The sequence below is a fragment of the Stereum hirsutum genome, assembly GCF_000264905.1.
Source record: "Stereum hirsutum FP-91666 SS1 unplaced genomic scaffold STEHIscaffold_13, whole genome shotgun sequence".
Classification (NCBI taxonomy): domain Eukaryota; kingdom Fungi; phylum Basidiomycota; class Agaricomycetes; order Russulales; family Stereaceae; genus Stereum; species Stereum hirsutum.
The window spans coordinates 521,838-539,979 of NW_006763143.1; the positions used below are offsets into that span (position 1 = coordinate 521,838).

The 18,142-nt window shown below is 52.5% G+C and overlaps 3 protein-coding genes across 3 annotated transcripts; 1 reads left to right on the top strand and 2 right to left on the bottom strand.

Moving 5' to 3' along the window:
* Positions 1-7,306: 7,306 nt before the first annotated feature.
* STEHIDRAFT_83350 (uncharacterized protein) lies at positions 7,307-9,469 on the bottom strand. Its single transcript, XM_007307395.1, has 6 exons — positions 8,815-9,469; positions 8,505-8,691; positions 8,290-8,439; positions 8,019-8,120; positions 7,883-7,900; positions 7,307-7,812 (listed from the first exon to the last, which is right to left on the bottom strand). The coding sequence occupies exons 1-6, from the start codon at positions 9,438-9,440 to the stop codon at positions 7,810-7,812; spliced, it is 1,086 nt and encodes a 361-aa protein (XP_007307457.1). The 5' UTR covers positions 9,441-9,469; the 3' UTR covers positions 7,307-7,809.
* A 749-nt stretch (positions 9,470-10,218) lies between these two features.
* Positions 10,219-14,493, bottom strand: STEHIDRAFT_123761 (TPR-like protein). The gene is made up of 8 exons (XM_007307396.1): positions 14,405-14,493; positions 14,200-14,336; positions 14,052-14,118; positions 13,913-13,995; positions 13,752-13,854; positions 13,524-13,705; positions 13,308-13,464; positions 10,219-13,254 (listed from the first exon to the last, which is right to left on the bottom strand). Exons 2-8 carry the CDS (start codon positions 14,317-14,319, stop codon positions 10,721-10,723), a joined length of 3,246 nt encoding a protein of 1,081 aa, XP_007307458.1. The 5' UTR covers positions 14,320-14,336; positions 14,405-14,493; the 3' UTR covers positions 10,219-10,720.
* A 1,901-nt stretch (positions 14,494-16,394) lies between these two features.
* STEHIDRAFT_148884 (four F5 protein) lies at positions 16,395-17,097 on the top strand. The gene is made up of 4 exons (XM_007307397.1): positions 16,395-16,478; positions 16,546-16,651; positions 16,716-16,746; positions 16,807-17,097. Exons 1-4 carry the CDS (start codon positions 16,472-16,474, stop codon positions 16,861-16,863), a joined length of 201 nt encoding a protein of 66 aa, XP_007307459.1. The 5' UTR covers positions 16,395-16,471; the 3' UTR covers positions 16,864-17,097.
* The last annotated feature ends 1,045 nt before the right edge of the window (positions 17,098-18,142 follow it).

Here is an 18,142-nt window from a genome sequence, read left to right on the forward strand (position 1 = left end):
TAGCTGTTGTTGACTCTCGCAAGGTCATTCCCATATCCATACCTATATCCAATCCAACAACGCACCCTCAAATGTTTCCGCCGCGCACTGGCCATGGCTTCCCACTCCAGCAAGTTTTAGGAAGGAAAGGGACGCGGAGCGGGAGTTGAAGACCGTAGTGAGATGTATGTGCTATTGCGACAGTGGCTCGTATTGATATCTTGATCCCAAAGCCTCATGAAATCGCCGAGCTGACGTGACTGACTCACAATCCGTAACGATAATCGTACCCGTAAGAGGCATCAGTCGCTCTTTCCTCGTCTGACTCAAAACTGTCTGTTTATTTCTTGCAAGTTGCAACATATCAGTCGCCTGCTCCTGAACCCCTCGCGGTCTTATATTTGCAGACTGTCTAATATGGAAAACCAATACACGGATGCTACTTGGAAAATCCCTTCAAACCCTGGAAGTCCTACCGATACGACTTGACACAACGTTCTGAAAGAGTTCGAGTCAGACTGACCAAACCCATCAAGCATCTGCGTAAGACCTGATTTTCTGACAGTCAAAGCGAATGACATCTTCATACCCATCTAGCAACATATGAAATAGTACTATTCATATAGCTCAGTTACGGTCCCATTCAACAGTCAGAAATAACGACAAGATCATCCTAATAAATCACGCTCCTCAGCGCTAGCCTTGTGAGAGGAAAACACACGAATTGGGATGACAGCCGAGAGAACGACAGGCTCGACTGTCATGACATGATGAGGGACGCATGAACCTTCAATTGTGGCGGCTACGGACGACGTAAAGCATCACGAGCCATCAGCATGCATTGACGCGACGTCTTCATCGTGCGTCGGGATCAACATCGACCATCGAGCACCGAATCACAAGTATAGCACAAAGTCGGACCGACATGCTCATCTCCATCCTTGTCGGCGGCTTTGACGTCGGTGGCGGCTACATTGTGTCGAACAATCAAAATTGTATACGTAGAAAGGCATTGCGACTTCCTTAGCCAGGAATATTTTGCCTCGGTTTAGCGCAGGCCGGGCGTATACCATATGCGGAGATCGCTTGTCCATCATCAATTGACGACGGCTGTGCTGGACAATTGGCATTCCACGAAGTTTGATCGTGAAGTAGTCGGCCCTACGCTGGCCCTACGCTACTCCCATCACAGGTGTACATTGTCGACGGGTTTTATGGCCATACCTAGACCATTGACAGCGGGTCACGAAACGTCAGACATAACGGAGTACCAACAAAGCCGTAAGCAGCCATCGAGCTCCTGTAAGTGACGGTCGTGCAAGGTCACGGAATGCTATGCTTAGTATGGACGGGCTCATAGTTCTGTCATGAGTCGAAGCGCTGAGTTACCATCTAAGTCTCTGGATTGTGTCCTGATCCGTAGTAGGAAAGCAATCTCACAATAAGCTCATCCAATAATATTTCTGCTTAGAGCGGAACCATAGGGCGTAAGCTTGGCATAGTTTTATAGCCGCCTAGGTCTCTTCTCTGTCTACCACACAGTCTCCAGAACGAGACGGATCCAGAGCCGAATCATTATGCAGGCTTCAAGTTGGTCCGCGGTGGCAAGAGAACTTGAGTTGCCATATCGGGTTCGCCGTTGGCTATCCTCTAAGCGCCTGCGCCTAGAGCCGAAACATGCTCTGCGCGAAACCCATTCCTACAGACGCGAATGCTTCATGAATGATCGAAAACGCGAGACCTGGAGACCTTTGAAAGGCCGGGCGGGTATTAAATATTAAGGACGTTACAGTATTTCACAGGCTGAACACGCTTCAGAAAGTACAAATGAAGAATATTCGTACATCAATAGCAATATTCAGGATTGAGGTATACAGAAGGATCTGAGTCCTCTCACAAAGACTAAGGATAATCACTCGCGATTTTCATGTATTAGCAAACCATGATGAGTCTACTTGGGTGCGATGAGTGTGCAGCAAGCCTTCCGCCAACGTCGTGATAGGGGCATTAGCAGGGCATTTATCATAGTAAATCTGCTAGTGAGTAATGCTGGCGTAGTTCTTCGAAAGCAGTTGATCCAAAAGCCAACCATCACCAAGACGTCCTGAGTGCATGCCCGTGTAGCACGGAATTCTCATCTGTTAATCGGCACTTGTGCGCAAATATCGCAAACAGCCATTGAAAAAAAAAAAACAGCCACGGCGTGCATCGAACTCCGCGGGAGTAGCATCAAGCACTGACAGATACACCCAGCCACAAGTAGTGTCCAACAACATTGCCTCGTCGTTAAGGTGCCCGGAGGAAGGAAAGTCGTGTGCAGGGCCAAGGCAAAAGGACGAACACAGTCCACAAGCCTCAAAGCGACTTTGGAATCATGCTCGACCGCGGTAAGAGGAACTGTTCGCAGTTCGGGAACGACAAATATACATCGTCATGATCGGATGTACATTATGATGGCCGTCTACTCCTTCTGGGTGCATACTCGTCAAGTACTAGCAGGTCCCATCATCACGCGCCGTTAACGACCACTGCTGATGTTAATCTTTGCGAAAATACATAGCAGACAAAGCTCAATAATCGCTGATTTATCACTATTCAGCGCTCCAGAAAGCCCTCGGCTACACACGAAGCTAAACGTGCCCGAGTAGTATATCGAGTTCGAAGCTCATTCGAGGCCGGGAGGATGAGGGGCAGTACGTACACACGATCACAACTCGATCAAACCCGACAATCAAACTGACACTCGCCATAGACAATTTGAGCGGTATACCGAAAATTGAGTGCTATAGTGGTACAGTGCTGTTGATGAATGTCGACTCTCCAAGGCGAGATACACATATATGGTAGATGAGGCGACGCGATCTAGCTCGGATCATTGTTCACCTCTGCGCACGAAGGTTCGGCACCAGACACGGCTTGCCCCGCCGGAAGTTTCCGTTGCGCAACAAGAATGAACTTGGAAGGTTGAGATATCGTCATAGAGCCTCCACGAGGTTACAAGTCGTGGATTTTGCGGCAAACAAATCTGGAGGGACACAGAAAAAGATACGCATCGGTGTGAGCTTTGACCAGGGATTGGCAGCCCGAGCCCGCCACGGGCGGGAATGTATAGCTTTTGACTCTGCGGTGCAGATGAGCGCAAATCCCTCGTAGTCGTCCGCAATTGGGCGAAAGTACGAGTAGCACTAACTTTAAGGAAGAATTGAGTTTACATTGATCGTACAGATATGAATGGCCAGATGAAACCACTTATCGAGGAGGAATATACTGTACTGTCCATATCGCAGGATGATGCACTGGCAGTAAAACTACGAAGGAGGATAGTAGTATTCAAAACTCTTGAACGGACTTATTGGGGATAGCTCGTGCATCGGTGTAGAACTTCGCAACTCCTGAACATGCCTCCAGAGCACGGCTCCCCGTCAGTGATGTATGAATGTAAGGAGAGCAAACGCAGCCTTATGCAGCCATGACAACGTAAGACATGATCCTCGGTCAACACATAGAAAGGTAGACGCACACATCATTCAAAGCAGGAGGTACCATCAAAAAGCCCTTGTACCTCAGCCTCCGAAGGCCGCCACACCGGCTGTCAAGGAGGGAATTAGCAAAAAGCGCGCATAAACGACAGGTGGACAGTTGGGCATTGAAATCATACTTGTCCACCGACGGAGACCGAGCACACTATAAACCCATATATCACCCACTGCAGCTGAAGCACTGATGTCAAGCTACCTACCTGTTTGTATCACCAGCTCCTCAGAGCGATCGTCCATCGACGCGATAGTGTAGGCGATGGTTCACTGTAAGACGATGCGTTTAGTAGCCTTATCCCACCTCGGGGCAGTGAGTGATCTCCTGGTCAGAGCAAAAGCTACAAAGCCAAACGCAGCACGAAACACAACACCACGGGCGCGATGGACCCTAACCTGAAAACCCATGGAGAATACGGTGTCTGTGCGAATGGCAAACTTCTGCGGTAATCGCAACATCTCAATCGAACAGTTTGAAAATGTTGTTAGGCATGGGCCATGGACGCCGATACAGTATGTCCACAACTAGATGGGGAATAGACTGACACTAAAAAGTCAGCTAAATTAATGATAGGGATTTACGACACCAGCAGGAATGCCATACAGTCATTGTGATCAACAATGAGACAGCAAATCCGCCACAATCGTCCAACCACGAACGAGCTTGTAGCCTCACTGAGTAAAGGAGCTCGAAGAAAGTTTTCAATGTCCTCAAGTGCTTGCGTCTACCTTTGAGGGGATAGATAGTACTTTGAGGTTGAGGACCCATAGAATCAGAAGTGATAAACAGGGGTAGACAGACTATGTGGCGCAGGAGAAGCATGCTTTCCCCAAGAACGAGAAAGCCGACGTACCGTGATTGGAGAGTGCACGCTCCATCATAATTCAGGGAGTTCTACATTTCAAGCACGTATCGCACCTGGAGGAACATAAGTGCCGACTTGTGCGCTTCCCTCAGATCACGGCACCCGGCGTATACGCGTTCACATACGATGCAACTATAGACACTGCCAACATCACAATATTGCGTCAATTTCTAACCAAGACTGCCTTTCAATGTGTGTCCGATCCCTGGCCTGAGATGAAATCAGCATCATTATTCATTGCGCACCACCGTGCACTGACGGAGAGCCGAAAATGATGGCATATATGTGCCTCACAGGTCGTAGATATCTTCAATAACCGATAAAATATAAGGGACAGCTGACAGAAGGGATAGTGGAGATGAACGCCTAAACCCACTGTAAAGTCCATGAAGGCATCGATAGAGAGTGCTCAGGATTCGACATTGGGAAAGACAATGGAGGTAAGTAGACAGCAAAATGATCGCGCGCCAGGTTCAAACGAAGCGCAGTAACGGCACCGTCTCATTTCCAGCATACAGCTCCTGGCTGATGGGCTGGAGAAAGACACACTTTTTCGTCGCTACCGGCACATCTACGGCCTAGAACGTCCAATACGAGCAAGGGAGAAAATCATGAGAGGGCATACCAAGATAAATCCCGTTCGTAATGAGGGGTAGCGCACAATGTGGTATGAACGGGCGGCACGCCACGGCGCTTCAAAGAGTTCACCGAGATTGATGCGATTGTGCTAAACAGCGCCCGGCTCGAGGCTGATGCTGCCTAGTGCTGATATCACCTACCAGGGTCTCCCGAGAGCGGCTGACGAGACTCAACCGTTCAATACAGTGGTTCTGCCAACGACTCTAGAGTCTGCATACTAGAAAAGTCACCGCATCCACATCACCAACGAAATCCGTTGTAACGCCACACAGCGCCACGAACAGATTTGCGCGCGATTGCCCGTGCTGGTTCTCCAAAAGCACAAGTACGTATGAGGTACGGCTGTGGTTTTCTCGATGAAATTATAGAAAGTTAAAACTGTTTGGCGCTCTATGTTCCATACTTTAGCGCCTGGCAGATAGAGGCTTAGCGACCTCAGCTGGCTCCTGGATAAAGCCAAGAGTCTGATGGTGATTCAGACTCTTTTCCACTGGCAACAAAAAACACAGCAGATTCACCGGTCAATGGTCATTGTAGCCCGAGCGCTCGTGAAACATTCGCCCCAAGGATCTCGTGAAAGGAGAAAAGGACACTCTGATAAGTGCCACAAGATAGGGAGTACCGACCATTGTATCACAGTAAATTATGGCATTGCTTGTCGCCTTCGACGCCGACGATGAGCTTAGAGCGCGAGACCGAGTGCAGGACCCAGTCGGCATAAACTGGCAGTCTAGAATTAGCTCGATGCCACCCGATGGCAAACAGAACAGCCCCTGGGCCCGGAAACCCGCCAAAACGGGAGACAGCAGCATTTTGAGAGATGGCTTAAACTGGGCACAGTGAAACAACGGAGTTGGTGAACATACCGGAGACTAGGTTCGTCCAACATTCGCCGATGCCAGTGGTTCGAAGAGAAGCAAGGGAAGCGACCCTCTGTCATTGGACCTTCAGAGTCAAAGCCTTCCTTCCGAGATATTCCGAGACCGTGAAATAGTGGCACATCTAGGATGTCAGTGGCGAGCGTGGCAAATTTCTTGATACGACTTGGTGCGTCGCAACGGGCCCCTCACATCTCATTATTCTTGGGGAATTCGCAGTCCGACGTCCACAATGATACGTATAGATAAGTTCCCTCTCAGACCTTCCGAGCGGAATCTTGTGTTACTCATGGCCTTGAGTATACGGATGGGTACTTTGCTTTTGCGAGCATCCCAAAGCAAATAGTGTCGTCTTAGAATTCAAGGGGAGTACGTATGTACAGACTTCCAATCGAAGTACGGCAACCATTCAAGGAGTTCAGGATAACTCCATGTTCATGATATTCTTCGCCGAAATGAGCCTAGAATCGAAACCTTAATGCTGTACTGCACGGATATGGACAACACATTCAAAAAACAAAGAGGTAACTTCAAGTTCAGCGCCATTCCGCTGAGTCGAGTTTGTACCATACAAGCCTTCACATAAGTATCATGAGCAGCATTGAACAGAAGCAGCTCGCCATGCTATTCATGCGTACGACATCAAGCCTGGAGCTCAGTTGCAGGTCTGCACCTGGTAAGGACATCGGTCGACTTCGTATCTCCACGACAGCCTCTGGAGAGACCCTATGAACTCTCCACACGTGTCGGCGTCCGCCGATACCACGATACCCCAGTACGCCGTGGGTGGCGTATACAAGAATAAATCACCTCTGAATCATACGCGCCTCTGACCCTCTCTCGGACTTCGACTCTGTTGAAACCACCACACTGGCCATAGAGACCATAGAACACCATGCAGGGTGCTCCACTACAAGTGCACACCGACAAAACGACCGAGCTCGCCATGGTCATCTATCGACCATACGAGGCTATGTCATCATTTCGGTTAGACGCGTACGCCACCCAGCAGAGTCTGTACATCACTATCCATTCCCGAGTCATCGCAGCTCTGCATCCCCCAAGGAAATCAACCCTTATCATGGTGGACCCAAGTGATGCAGTCTCGATAGAGCACCCCGGACGGCCTCATATCCGCCATAGATCGGGAAACATGAGAAAGAAACGAAACAAGACAACATCACCAGGAGAGGCCGAGCGTACATAGGCCATTTCTTGGACCGCGTGACCCGAAGACTCTGATTGCAGAGCATCCTGAACCCGGAGTTAATCGAAGGCTAAACACTGGTAGAACGACCAGCGTCGGGACGAGACGATTGACACTCGTGCTCCGTCGATGTCATAGCCAAAACGGCGACACCAAGGATGGCCACAACGACAGAGATGTAGATATTGATGAAAGTGTGGGTGGAATTGATGAAATGGGTATCGCAAAGATGACGTCCGCTATCGTCATCGACGTTTGCTGTCAATGTGAACCAAAACCGAAAGCTAACAGTCTTTCCACGAGAGTCTGTATGAATATAGATAGTACGGATGTGGCGTGAGCGATCAAAAACAAACATGAGAATAGAATAGAACTAGACGGACAAGGGAGCGAGACAGATGAATGGTCAGATGAACGAACGAGAATAATGCAGAGAGCAAGAGGGGATATGCATCGGAATGGTTGAGGAATGAGTGCGGGGGGGATATGAATAGAAATGGGAGCGAAGGTGCTGAAAAGAAAGAGGCAGTGGTGTATTATGAGTACGAATATGATATGAGACTCCAACCACAGTCGACGCCACAGCTTGGCGTACATGCCTGCAAGGCGAATAGTGCAGGACGGGAGGTCCAGGTTCTGACAGACAGTCCACGACCGCAGTGGTCTTCATTGGAGCAACCGGACTGGCGACGACAACAGGTATCGCATCACTACGGGGGTAAATTAAAAGGGTTTGATCAGTATGTCAAAGACGGGGAACACAGAGACAATGCTACTCACGTAGTATTCTATCTCGAGCTATACAGAGAACAAATTGCAACAGCATATTAATCATACACGTATCGTCAGCGACGCGGGTTGGGCCTACAGGGGACAAACGATATGGGTATAGGGGACGAATACTGCGAGGACTTACGAAGAGGAAAGCAACATTCCGGGGCCAGAGTATGTTCAACCCTGCGGGGTTGTACAGTTCCTTGTTCAGGTTGTCGATCATTTCATGCAGGCGTTGCATCTCCTACAGGAATGCCATCCATGTGTACGTATGGCCAGACATGACATAGGAGTTGAGATTACGCAGCACATCGGGGCAGTTAAGAGAGTATCCATCAAAGATGAGCAAGACGTCACGTATTTTGGGAAACATAGCGTATGTAGGGCCAAATGGGAGAAGTGAGGACACACACCTTCTCGTAATGCGTGGACAGTAAGAGTCTGGATATGCGTAGCGAGAATATATCAAGTGCAGTGTCGAAGAAGGAGTGACGGAGACTATAGGCCGATATGAGGACTTCATTGATGGTATTAATCGTCTCCAAGAACTGCGTAGGCGTAATCTAACAATTACATTGCCTTGTAAGCATCACACCACAGCAACAAGGGCTAGATAGAGGGTACGCACTCGACCTTCCAGTTCCAGAGGATACACAGGTGCGAATTGCACAAGTTCACCTCCGGTATAGTCTCTCTCTACTCGCACGATCTCCCTCGGATGGTGTCGCCCAATCTGGCCTATTGGATCTGTACCAAATGCTGCATCTATTGGCGGTGGACCATAATAGTACGAAGAGACTGGGATCAATCGACGGCTGTGAACGACGGGATTCCGGAGCAGTCAGTCAGCCGAGACAGGCAGTTCGTCATGATGGAGTGGACAATGGGTACAACTGTCTGAGTATTTAGAATGATAGATTGTGTATCTGGAGACGTACGGTTTCGAAGATGTCGAATCCTTAGCCTTCGTATGGTACTCCTCAGCTGTACTCGTCGGAGGCGGAATGACCTCCCACGGCGGAGGCGAAGGCTGCCCGTCCAACCTTAACGGATGGAAATCTGTCTGCTTTGGCGTCACGGGCGAGCGGGATGATTTTGCTGCAAAGGAATCTTGACCCGCTCCTCCCTCCGCGCTCTCCTCGTCTTCCTCCTGAATAGCCCCGTTCCAATTCCCGTCTCCGTTCGGGCTATAGTTAATTCCCAGTATATGTACCGCGGGAGCAGATTCTGAAGCGGTCTGCTCTCCTCGATCCTCCTCTCCTTCTCCGACCCAGGATGACCGCCGAGGCGGTTCTGAACCAGTCATGATATACGACGAATGTGGCGACGTCCGCTCCGACCGATCTGGGTCTCGTTCTGGCTCATGCTCCTGTTGAGAATATGATAGCGGCGAAGGTACAGACGAAGCGTAAGACATGTCCGAGGTAGGGCGCAAGGTGGCGAAGGCGAGAGGAGAGCCGGCGTGTGATGCTGAGCCATAGGAAGCTCGGGCGTCGGCGTCAATGGCAGCACTTGTACTGTCCAAATGGGTCGGGGTGATGCTCGATTCTGCAACCGTTGTCATGATGGAACTTGCATGAAGCAGTGGGGATTGTATGTACGACGGAAGGCTTGTAATCTGGAAGCAGAGAGATGGTGGAGGAGTAGAGGAAAGTATTGAGCAGACTTGCTGGGCACCCCGATCTTGGCGTTGCACTTCCGCGCCGGCAGTTCGGCTTTCTTCAGTGTGTGGCACTCGCTATGTGGCGTGTTACTCTGTGGCATCAAGTCATGTACAGCAGGAACGTCCACGGTATTTTTTTGTTGTTGTTATCGATACATACGCATTTAGACAGATAATCTTCAACATATCATGGTATCTACTGAAAATCTAGTGGACACCTCAGGTCACCATAAGTACCTATACGATTCGTAGGGCAGCAAGCTACCATTCGACGTCACGACGAGAGGACATAAGTACTTAAGACGACATTTCCATTCATCAGAAAGGAGACCTTTCGCGGTGATTGGTTGGGGTTCAAGTGGTACCTCATTACCATGTGAAACTGGCATACATCTATTCGAAACATACCGCATGACTTGCTGAATTGCACGGAGTACACGAAATGAACCTTGCTCAGTCAAGTAAACACACGAGGGAGCCTGAGGACGACCAGACTTCCAGCGATTAAGGTATGCAGCATAGTTTTTTTTCGACCGCACTCGTTTAGAGGAACTTACGTCCATGACGAGGCACAAAAGACTTACCCGGACATCCCATTGACAGCATCGACTAGTCAGACCACACACACTCTCTCTCACTGAAGCAGACACCAGAGAACAGTCCAAACAGATGACGCAATATTCAAACTCTCATTTCACATTTCACAACTCGAGCAAGAGAAACAGAATAAGTAAGTAAACAGCCTACTCCAACATACACAAAAAAGCATTCGACACGACCACACCCTTCGCTTCGAACCGACTCCGACTTCTGCACGAAACTCATCGACGTCATAAAAAAGCAAGCAAGCAATTGATATGTATGTATGTATGCAAGGGGGCAGGACAAAGAACGTGAGGTGAACCAACAGACACGAACACGGAACACCACAAGGGTACGGATGCAGGAGAGGGAGGAAAAGAAGAGACACGAGCAGCAAGAACTAAGCGAGTCACGACGAGGACGAGACGAAAAAAAAATACAACGGTATTGATGTTTCAGAACCAGACGGGGAAAGAGATGTATGCATGCAACAGGGCCGAGACCAAGACGGCAAGAGCAAGAGAATGAAGGGGGCATAAGATTCATAAAATCGCATCATAAAGCGCAACAAACAAAACAAAAACGACGACGACCATATCCTACGAAGACTTGTCCGCACCCCCCGAACCAGCCGAACCGGGACCTTTCACCGACACATTCTGCGAACTCGAAGCCGATCCAGGACCCGTCGAAGGATTCATCACGTCCGAGAACTTACCCCTCCCCGACGACGCAGTCGGCGGCGTCCTCGAATGCGACCTCCGTCCCTCCCTATCCACCTGCATCCTATCAGCATCCGCTGGTGAGGGCGCTGACGATGCTGGTGAGAGCGTGGCGATAGGAGGAAGGTTGACGCTCGACGAATGCGCGAGCCCCGCGCCGATGGGACGAGGATGAGGCGGAAGCACAGCGGGCAGCTGAGGACTGGAGGGGTACGACTGCTTCGACTTATCTAGCTGCCTGTTCTCCGGCGAACGAGACGAGGGCCCGGTCCTGTATGGAGCAGGTGACGGACGGGTGGACGAATGGCTCATCGACGACGAAGGCGGTGGCGAAGGACCCCTCCTCATCGACGAAGGAGCCTCCATCCTCGTCCTCTTGTTGTCGGTCTCGTCCGAAGCAGGGCTGAGCGGCCTCTTCGAGCCGGCACTGGGAGGAGTGTGTTGAGACCGCGTCGACGAGATCGAACCCCGATGACTGTGGCGGGACGTCATGGACGGAGTCGGCGAGACCCTCTTCGCAGCACCAGAGACGGCAGGCCCGCTGATGGTGACATGGTACCCTTGCTCCGGAGCACGCGAAAGGTTGAGGAGAGTATCGGCGACACCCTCGTCGTAGTCTTCGTCTACGACTCGTGACACGGAGATAGGGTTAATCGGCGAAGGCTGGACGGAACGATGGTTGGAAGACGACCCGTTTGAGCTCGTAGGCTCCGGCGAGTCGTTCGGTTTAGCAGACGCATACGAGACTTTGAAAGGCTGCAGTTGAGAGCCCTGCATACGGTCGTTGGCGGCATACGACGGCTTCGGTGTCTCCGCACGCACACTATCCTCCCTCGTCCGTTTCGTCGACGCTCGCTTCTTACGCTCCTTCTTCACCGGCTCAGGAGCAGGCGGAGGACCACCGGCAGGAATCTCGACCTCCTTCTCCTTCCTTCCACCACGACGCTTCGACTCTGGAGCAACAGACGAACCACGCTGCGACACGTGAGGGCTCTCGGACCCCCGAACGCTACTACCCACGAAAGGCGGAGGCCCGCCTCGACCCATACTCCTACCGTGGTCCGCGGGCTCACCGTACGGACGATGACCACCAATGGATTCGTGGCTCACCGGGATGGGCGGCGAAGGAGGCGCCATGGCGCCACTACGCTGCATTTCGTAATACTGCTGCCTCGAAGACGGACGCGGAATATGAGGCGGCTCCACCGGTTCACGCCCACGGCTGTGTGGGGGGCTGGCGACCCGTCGAGGGGGAGGCGAGGGCGCACGCGCAGGATAGTAGGGGGTGTGCTGGGGGGTGTGCTGAGCGGGGTGACCAGGATACTCGCTGCTCGGCGGACCTCGTCGACCTCGCTCCCAGTCACGACGTTCCCAACCAAGTTCCGAGGGGTGAGAGTTGCTGACTTCACGTCCATACATGTGAGGAGAACGGCTGTGAGAGCTGGATTGACCAGGGCCCGGAGGAAGTCTTCCATTATGCGAGTAGCCTTGGTAGGGTGACGCAACCGGAGAGTGCGCCCGTACGTGAGGTGGTGGCGAAGCAGGATGGGAGGGCGGGCGAGAGGTTCGGCCATAATAAGGATCATGATGAGGAGCGGGGCCACGAGGCTCTTGCTCGTGGACCTGGGGGCCCGTATGATGAAGGAGCATGTTCAACTGGCCCCCTCTTGTGTGGACATCGCGTCCGACTGGGGGAGGGGCGTAAGCACCGTTCGACTCACGTACATGCGGAGGAATGTGGTCGACGTCCATTGGCGCGAGCGGGGTGTGAAGAGGCCCCCGACGAGAGTCGTCGAGGACGACGGGAGGTGGAGGACCGCCTCTGAAAGGAGCCGGGGACGTACGCCCAGGACCGAGCTGAGGGGGCGGCGGCATCGATATGCTGCTATCGGGGCCGCGCGAATCAGCTCGGAAAATTGGTCGAGGACCCCCAGCATGAAGCATAAGCGGTGGGCCAGCGAGACCAGGTGGAGGAACGACAGCACTAGCGTAGGCTGTAGGATGTACATCTTGTGGTGGCGGTGCGGCTGGCAGTTGAGCACCCGTTGCCTGCGAATGCTTCAACATCTGAAGCCGCTCGGTAATGGCTCTGTTGTTCTGATCTAGCTCGGCCGCACGAGCGTAAGCGTCGATGGCGTCGGAAATCTGGTTGTTGCAGCTCTCGTACAGACTGCCGAGGTCGAACCACACTTCGGGGATGTAAGGGTTGATGCGAATAGCACGAGAGTAGGCATCGAGAGCGTCGCGGAACTGGTTGATCTGGAAGTACAGGACGCCGATGGAGCACCAGAACGTAGGGTTGCGGCCATCCCTGTAGACAGCCTGCTGGTACGCCTCGTACGCTTTGTTGTACTTTTGCCCAGCCATGTACGCACGGCCAAGCAGGTACCAACTCTGTGCATCGGAGGGATCTAGCGAAAGTTAGATTAACATGGGTTTATACGCGACAAGAACCAGAACGAACCCGCTTCTAAGCTCTTTGTAAGATATTGGATCGCAGTTTCCTGACTCTGGAACTCAGGGCCGTCTTGATGGTATAGCCAACCCAGTTGCTGCAGAACCTTCGCGTGATGGTCGTTTTCTTGGACTACACGCTCGTAAGATTCTTTGGCACGTCGATGCTGGCATAGGATAATGTGATGAGACTCGAGAATGATTCGCATGGAGCAACAATACTCACGTCACCCTGCTGCTCGTAGACGTGGCCGATCTGGAACCAGATGTCGGCATGGGCCAATGGGCTGGGAGGGTTGCGAAGGATACGATCGAAGCAGCGCAAGCTGTCTTCGTACTTGGTCTGTTGCTTATAGATTATGCCCAGGCGGAAAAGAACCTCGTTGGATTTGTCAAAGTCTGTAAGGACTGCATCATTAGTCAAGGCGGACCCGTGGACGAAAAATAAAGGTACCTTTGTCCATCTTGAGAACGGAGGCGAATGCCTCCTCGGCGTTGTCTAACGAGCCATAACGGTCGTAGAGGATGCCGATGCCGTACCACAGCTTTGGGTTCTCCTATGAAGGATGACGCGTGAGAGAGCGTAAAGGCACGAAGGCTAAGGGTAAGCATTACCTTAGGGTTTGGAAGAGAATAGAGAGCCTGCTGATAGGCCGAGTATGCCTTCTGCAGGTCGTCTTGCATGAGATAGCAGTGCCCTGAGAAGCATCGTGAGCGAAAGGTGGGAGGGAGCAAAGGACAAGAATAGACATACCGAGAGCACTCCAGATTTCGCCGTTATCGGATTGAAGATTGAGAACGCGTTGGAAGTACTCGACCGCCTGGAAGCAAAGTGGGATGACGTCAGCAAACCAACTCCGCGGCGATAACAAATCGGGGCGCCAAGTGGCCGGGTCACGTACCATTGGATAGTTCTCCTTAATTCTGGCGATCCCTGCTACCTGGGTGAGTCCAGGGATTGACATGGGGTTGTGCCGCAGAGCGTTCTCATAGGCAGAGAGCGCATGTTCGAGATCGCCCATTTGTTCGGCCACGCTGCCTAGATCACAAGTGAAAAGGTAAGTACATGTGGATAACGTTGTTTCCACAAACGGCATGCGGTTATACCTATAACGAGCCACGTCTGTTCATTGGCGTCTGCGAGCTTCTGGATGGAGGGGGGAACGGCGGGCGCGACCTTGGGGGAGGTGTTCGAAGAGTGGGGAGGAGGTGGGTGAAGAGCGGATACTGCACCGTTTCCGTTGGTCTGGGTTGGGGGGAGATGAGAGTGATGGACCTGTGGGTCGTGCATGCGCTCGCGGTCAGCCCGCGGGGGAGGCCTGAGGGACATCGTTGAGCGGGTGGGGAGATGACGCGCCCGGGACGAGGGGAACGATGAGGACGGGGGGAGGGTGGCGTCGAGGGGGGATGATGGAGGGGACGTGCGGCGTAGAGGGCGAGGGAGATGGAGGTGTTCGCGGGGCGCTGAGATGCGGAGTATTTAAGAAAGGAGGACGAAAGGCAGGGTCGCACGCAGAGGGTGGATCTGGCGACCGAATCTGAGGACGGGACGCAGAAGACGTCAAACCCGGTTGCAAATCAACCCAACCAAAATTTGCACGAGCTACGCGCTTCGTGCCTCGAGCCCGGGACGGCTGCTCGGTCTGATCGCTTCCCCTCGGCCATCGCCCATTTGTCCTCCGTCGGTAACTTGCCTCTCGAATCAAGCTTCCCGATCTCGCGTCTTCTGACATCCATCCGCCTCCGCCGACCCCAGAACGCGTCCATCGATGCTCCCAGCGAGACGCCTCCTCCGATCGCCCAGAGCCGCCATCATATCAGCCCGCATCCTCTCTTCGTCCTGCGCCGTCCTCTATCCTTTTATCCCGCGCTGCGATGCACGCTCTGGGTCTTTAATTTTGTCTGTCCGCTTGGAATTCCAACATGACGTTATCACTGACCTATCGCAACGCCCCTGCAATTTCGTCAAATCTCATGCAGCATGCGGATCGCCCCAACAGCGTCCTTCTCCATCCAGGCACAGCTGTATGGATATGCTTGATATCTGGCTGTACTTTCAGCACTCGACTATGCCATCGTCCATATCCATTTCCTCTTGCGTTCTCCTTCCGAAACTAGAATCCCCGTCACGGACCGTGTCAGAGATGTCAATCATAGCTCGCATGACACAGCCATGCAATTCCCGTCGCAGGGTGTGTTTGTTGCTCATTCCGCAAGAACCGTTCCCGGCGTTCCTTCCACTCAACGCATTCTCAGACTTGTCTCAACGAGGAACCTCTGCTTCCGGTCGCATCGATCTCAGATCCAAACGGGCAATCCCCGCTCCCCGCCAGTCAAATCCAGATTAGCAAACTCCAATCAGCTGCCGAGAGGGGCAAAGCAGCGCGAGCCAGTCGCGACACGAGGACCCCCATCAAAATTCAATTACACTCAGATGCAATCTCTCTTTTTGCCGGCCGGCCTTAAGATCGCACGCGCGCCGCGCCTGCCAGTTCCTTTACGCCCGAACAGGGGTCGCTTGTCACTTGACGACGGCCACCTTCGTCAACGATAGATACATACGTACCGCGGGGCCCACCATTACGCGCTCAAGGCCCTCGACGCTAATTCGACCGTCGAACTTCATTTCGAGGCACCGCTCCGGGCAGTGTCGTCCGATGAGACAACACGCGCAAGCGCAGGATGATGGAATGGGGCGGCGCCTGCCAGTGAGTTGTGACATGATGCAGAGAAGAGCAGAGTCGCCCGGTGGCCTGACTCATGGCGGCTATCGCGTGGCGAAGTTCTAGGTCTGACATGACAGGAAGAGATCGAGCTTCGGTGCGTGAGCGGCGAGCGCTTACGGTAGAGTTTATATGACAAAAACAAAACGGGTGCGCCATCGGTGCTGTTCCGACTCTTCCGAAGCGTGCGGATGATCATCGCAGCATCATTTACCGCACGTCGCCCTATCTCGATCTCGATTCCTAAAATAAGCGACGTCTCTGGCTGTACGTTCGCTCCGCCAGCGTCCCGGGTGTTTGCGTTTCTCCTAACGTTATTTTACCATCGCTGCGTCTCCGGTCACGGCTCCCCGCGTCACTGGCTCACGCTGCTGTGACGTGGCCGCATCACTCGTCACAAGTTTTCTTTCTCCTTCATCGCAGAGCATCGTCGTACCTTCAAAGGGCAGTCATGACTCGTAAGTACAGGCAAACGGAGTACGCACCCTCGTCTCTCGTCTGATTCAGTCGATGCTCGTTGTCTAGGTGGTAATCAGCGTGAGGCGGACCGCGCGAAGGCGCAGAAGAAAGCAGCTGCGACCAAGGGCAAACCGAAAGAGAGCGCAAGCAGTCTGGCCAAGCGGAAAGAACAGTAAGTCAGCCCGCGTCATACCTCTCCGTCCAAGCTTCTGACAATGAAAACGTACACTCTGCAGAGACGCCGAGATCCTTCGCGCGAAACAAAAGGTACGTCTCTTCGAGCTGACTGAATATCACGATCATTCTACATATCCCGTCCTACCGCAGGCGAAGGAAGAGGCGGCGGCGGCGGCGGCGGCAGCGGGCGGTGGGACAAAGAAATAGCATCACTCCGCGACGAACTATGATAGTCCGACTTTCTCTTGGCTACAATTAACGACGTTTCGCGGAATGGAGATCCCGTCATAATTTAGATCCAGGCTTCATCTGTCTCTCCTCACTGTCAAGGGGCTGTTTGCTGGTGGCGAATGCGATTCTTTCGTCCGATGGTTCGGATATCTCCTCTTTGTTCCATGCTCTCGGTCGCAGTCCTTGTAATGCTATAGCGTTCTTCTCTTGTTCGTTCGACGTCCTGACCGAACCTTGGATCCGCATCTGCATCCTCCAACGCACGCTCAAAGTCTCAGATCTCCTCCGCGGCATTAATTTAAAACGGCGCTGCTCAAATGCACGGACCACCAGCCTCACACGCAACTTGTTCCACTGGAATCCAACTATTCACCTTCGTCACCGCGGTGATTGGGGAAGGACACTTTAGGGTTGCGCGGGCCCTGCCAACCTTCCTATTGCTTCTTCGGTTCTTCTCAGCACTCACTCCTCCCCGGATCTGGTCATGAGTTCGAAGAGTGTGCTGGTCCAAATCAGGATGTGTTTAATCCACGGCCATCCCGGATGACCTTCGGAGTGGCGTCTGTGGCGACCTCGGGTTCAGAGAGTTCCAAACGTCGCGGGGCAATCTTCGCGTGACCACTGCTTTCTCCATCGTCCCTGCTCTTCTTGGAGTACGGGAAGAACGTCTCCACTGAAGGGAGAAGCCATACTTCCGCACTTGGACTGAATACAAGAATTGCGACTTCCACCGAGCTTCCTTCTTCCTCGTTTGTTCCTCGTCGAGCTCTCCGATGATCGCGAAAGAGCGGCGGGGCGTAGCGTTCTTCTTCAATGCAATCGAGCACCCTACGGTTGCCCTGGTGTATCAGGTCTAATTTCAGGATTCGCTCTTCGGCTTGCGTCCTCGACCTTCGCAGGAACGTTGACAGGTTCTCGGGGTCCCAGATTACGTAATCGACGCGTGCCCTTTCGCGTGCCACTCGGGCCACACAAATGCTCTGCCGAGTTCCAGCTCCACTGTTTTTGGGGCTACACTCCCTCAGTAAAATAGTAGAAATACCGCAACAATTTATGAAGGCTTGTACAATGATGTAGATAATTTGAGGGCTTAGTGCACAATTATCCAACCTAATATAGGCTCATAAAACAGCCAAACACTGGTCTGTACTGCTGTACCACACCCAGAGCTCCTGCTGCTCATCTCTTTACAAACCAGAGTGTGTGTTAAATATTAATGGGAGCCATTCAGAACCTTTTGGTACTATACAGTATT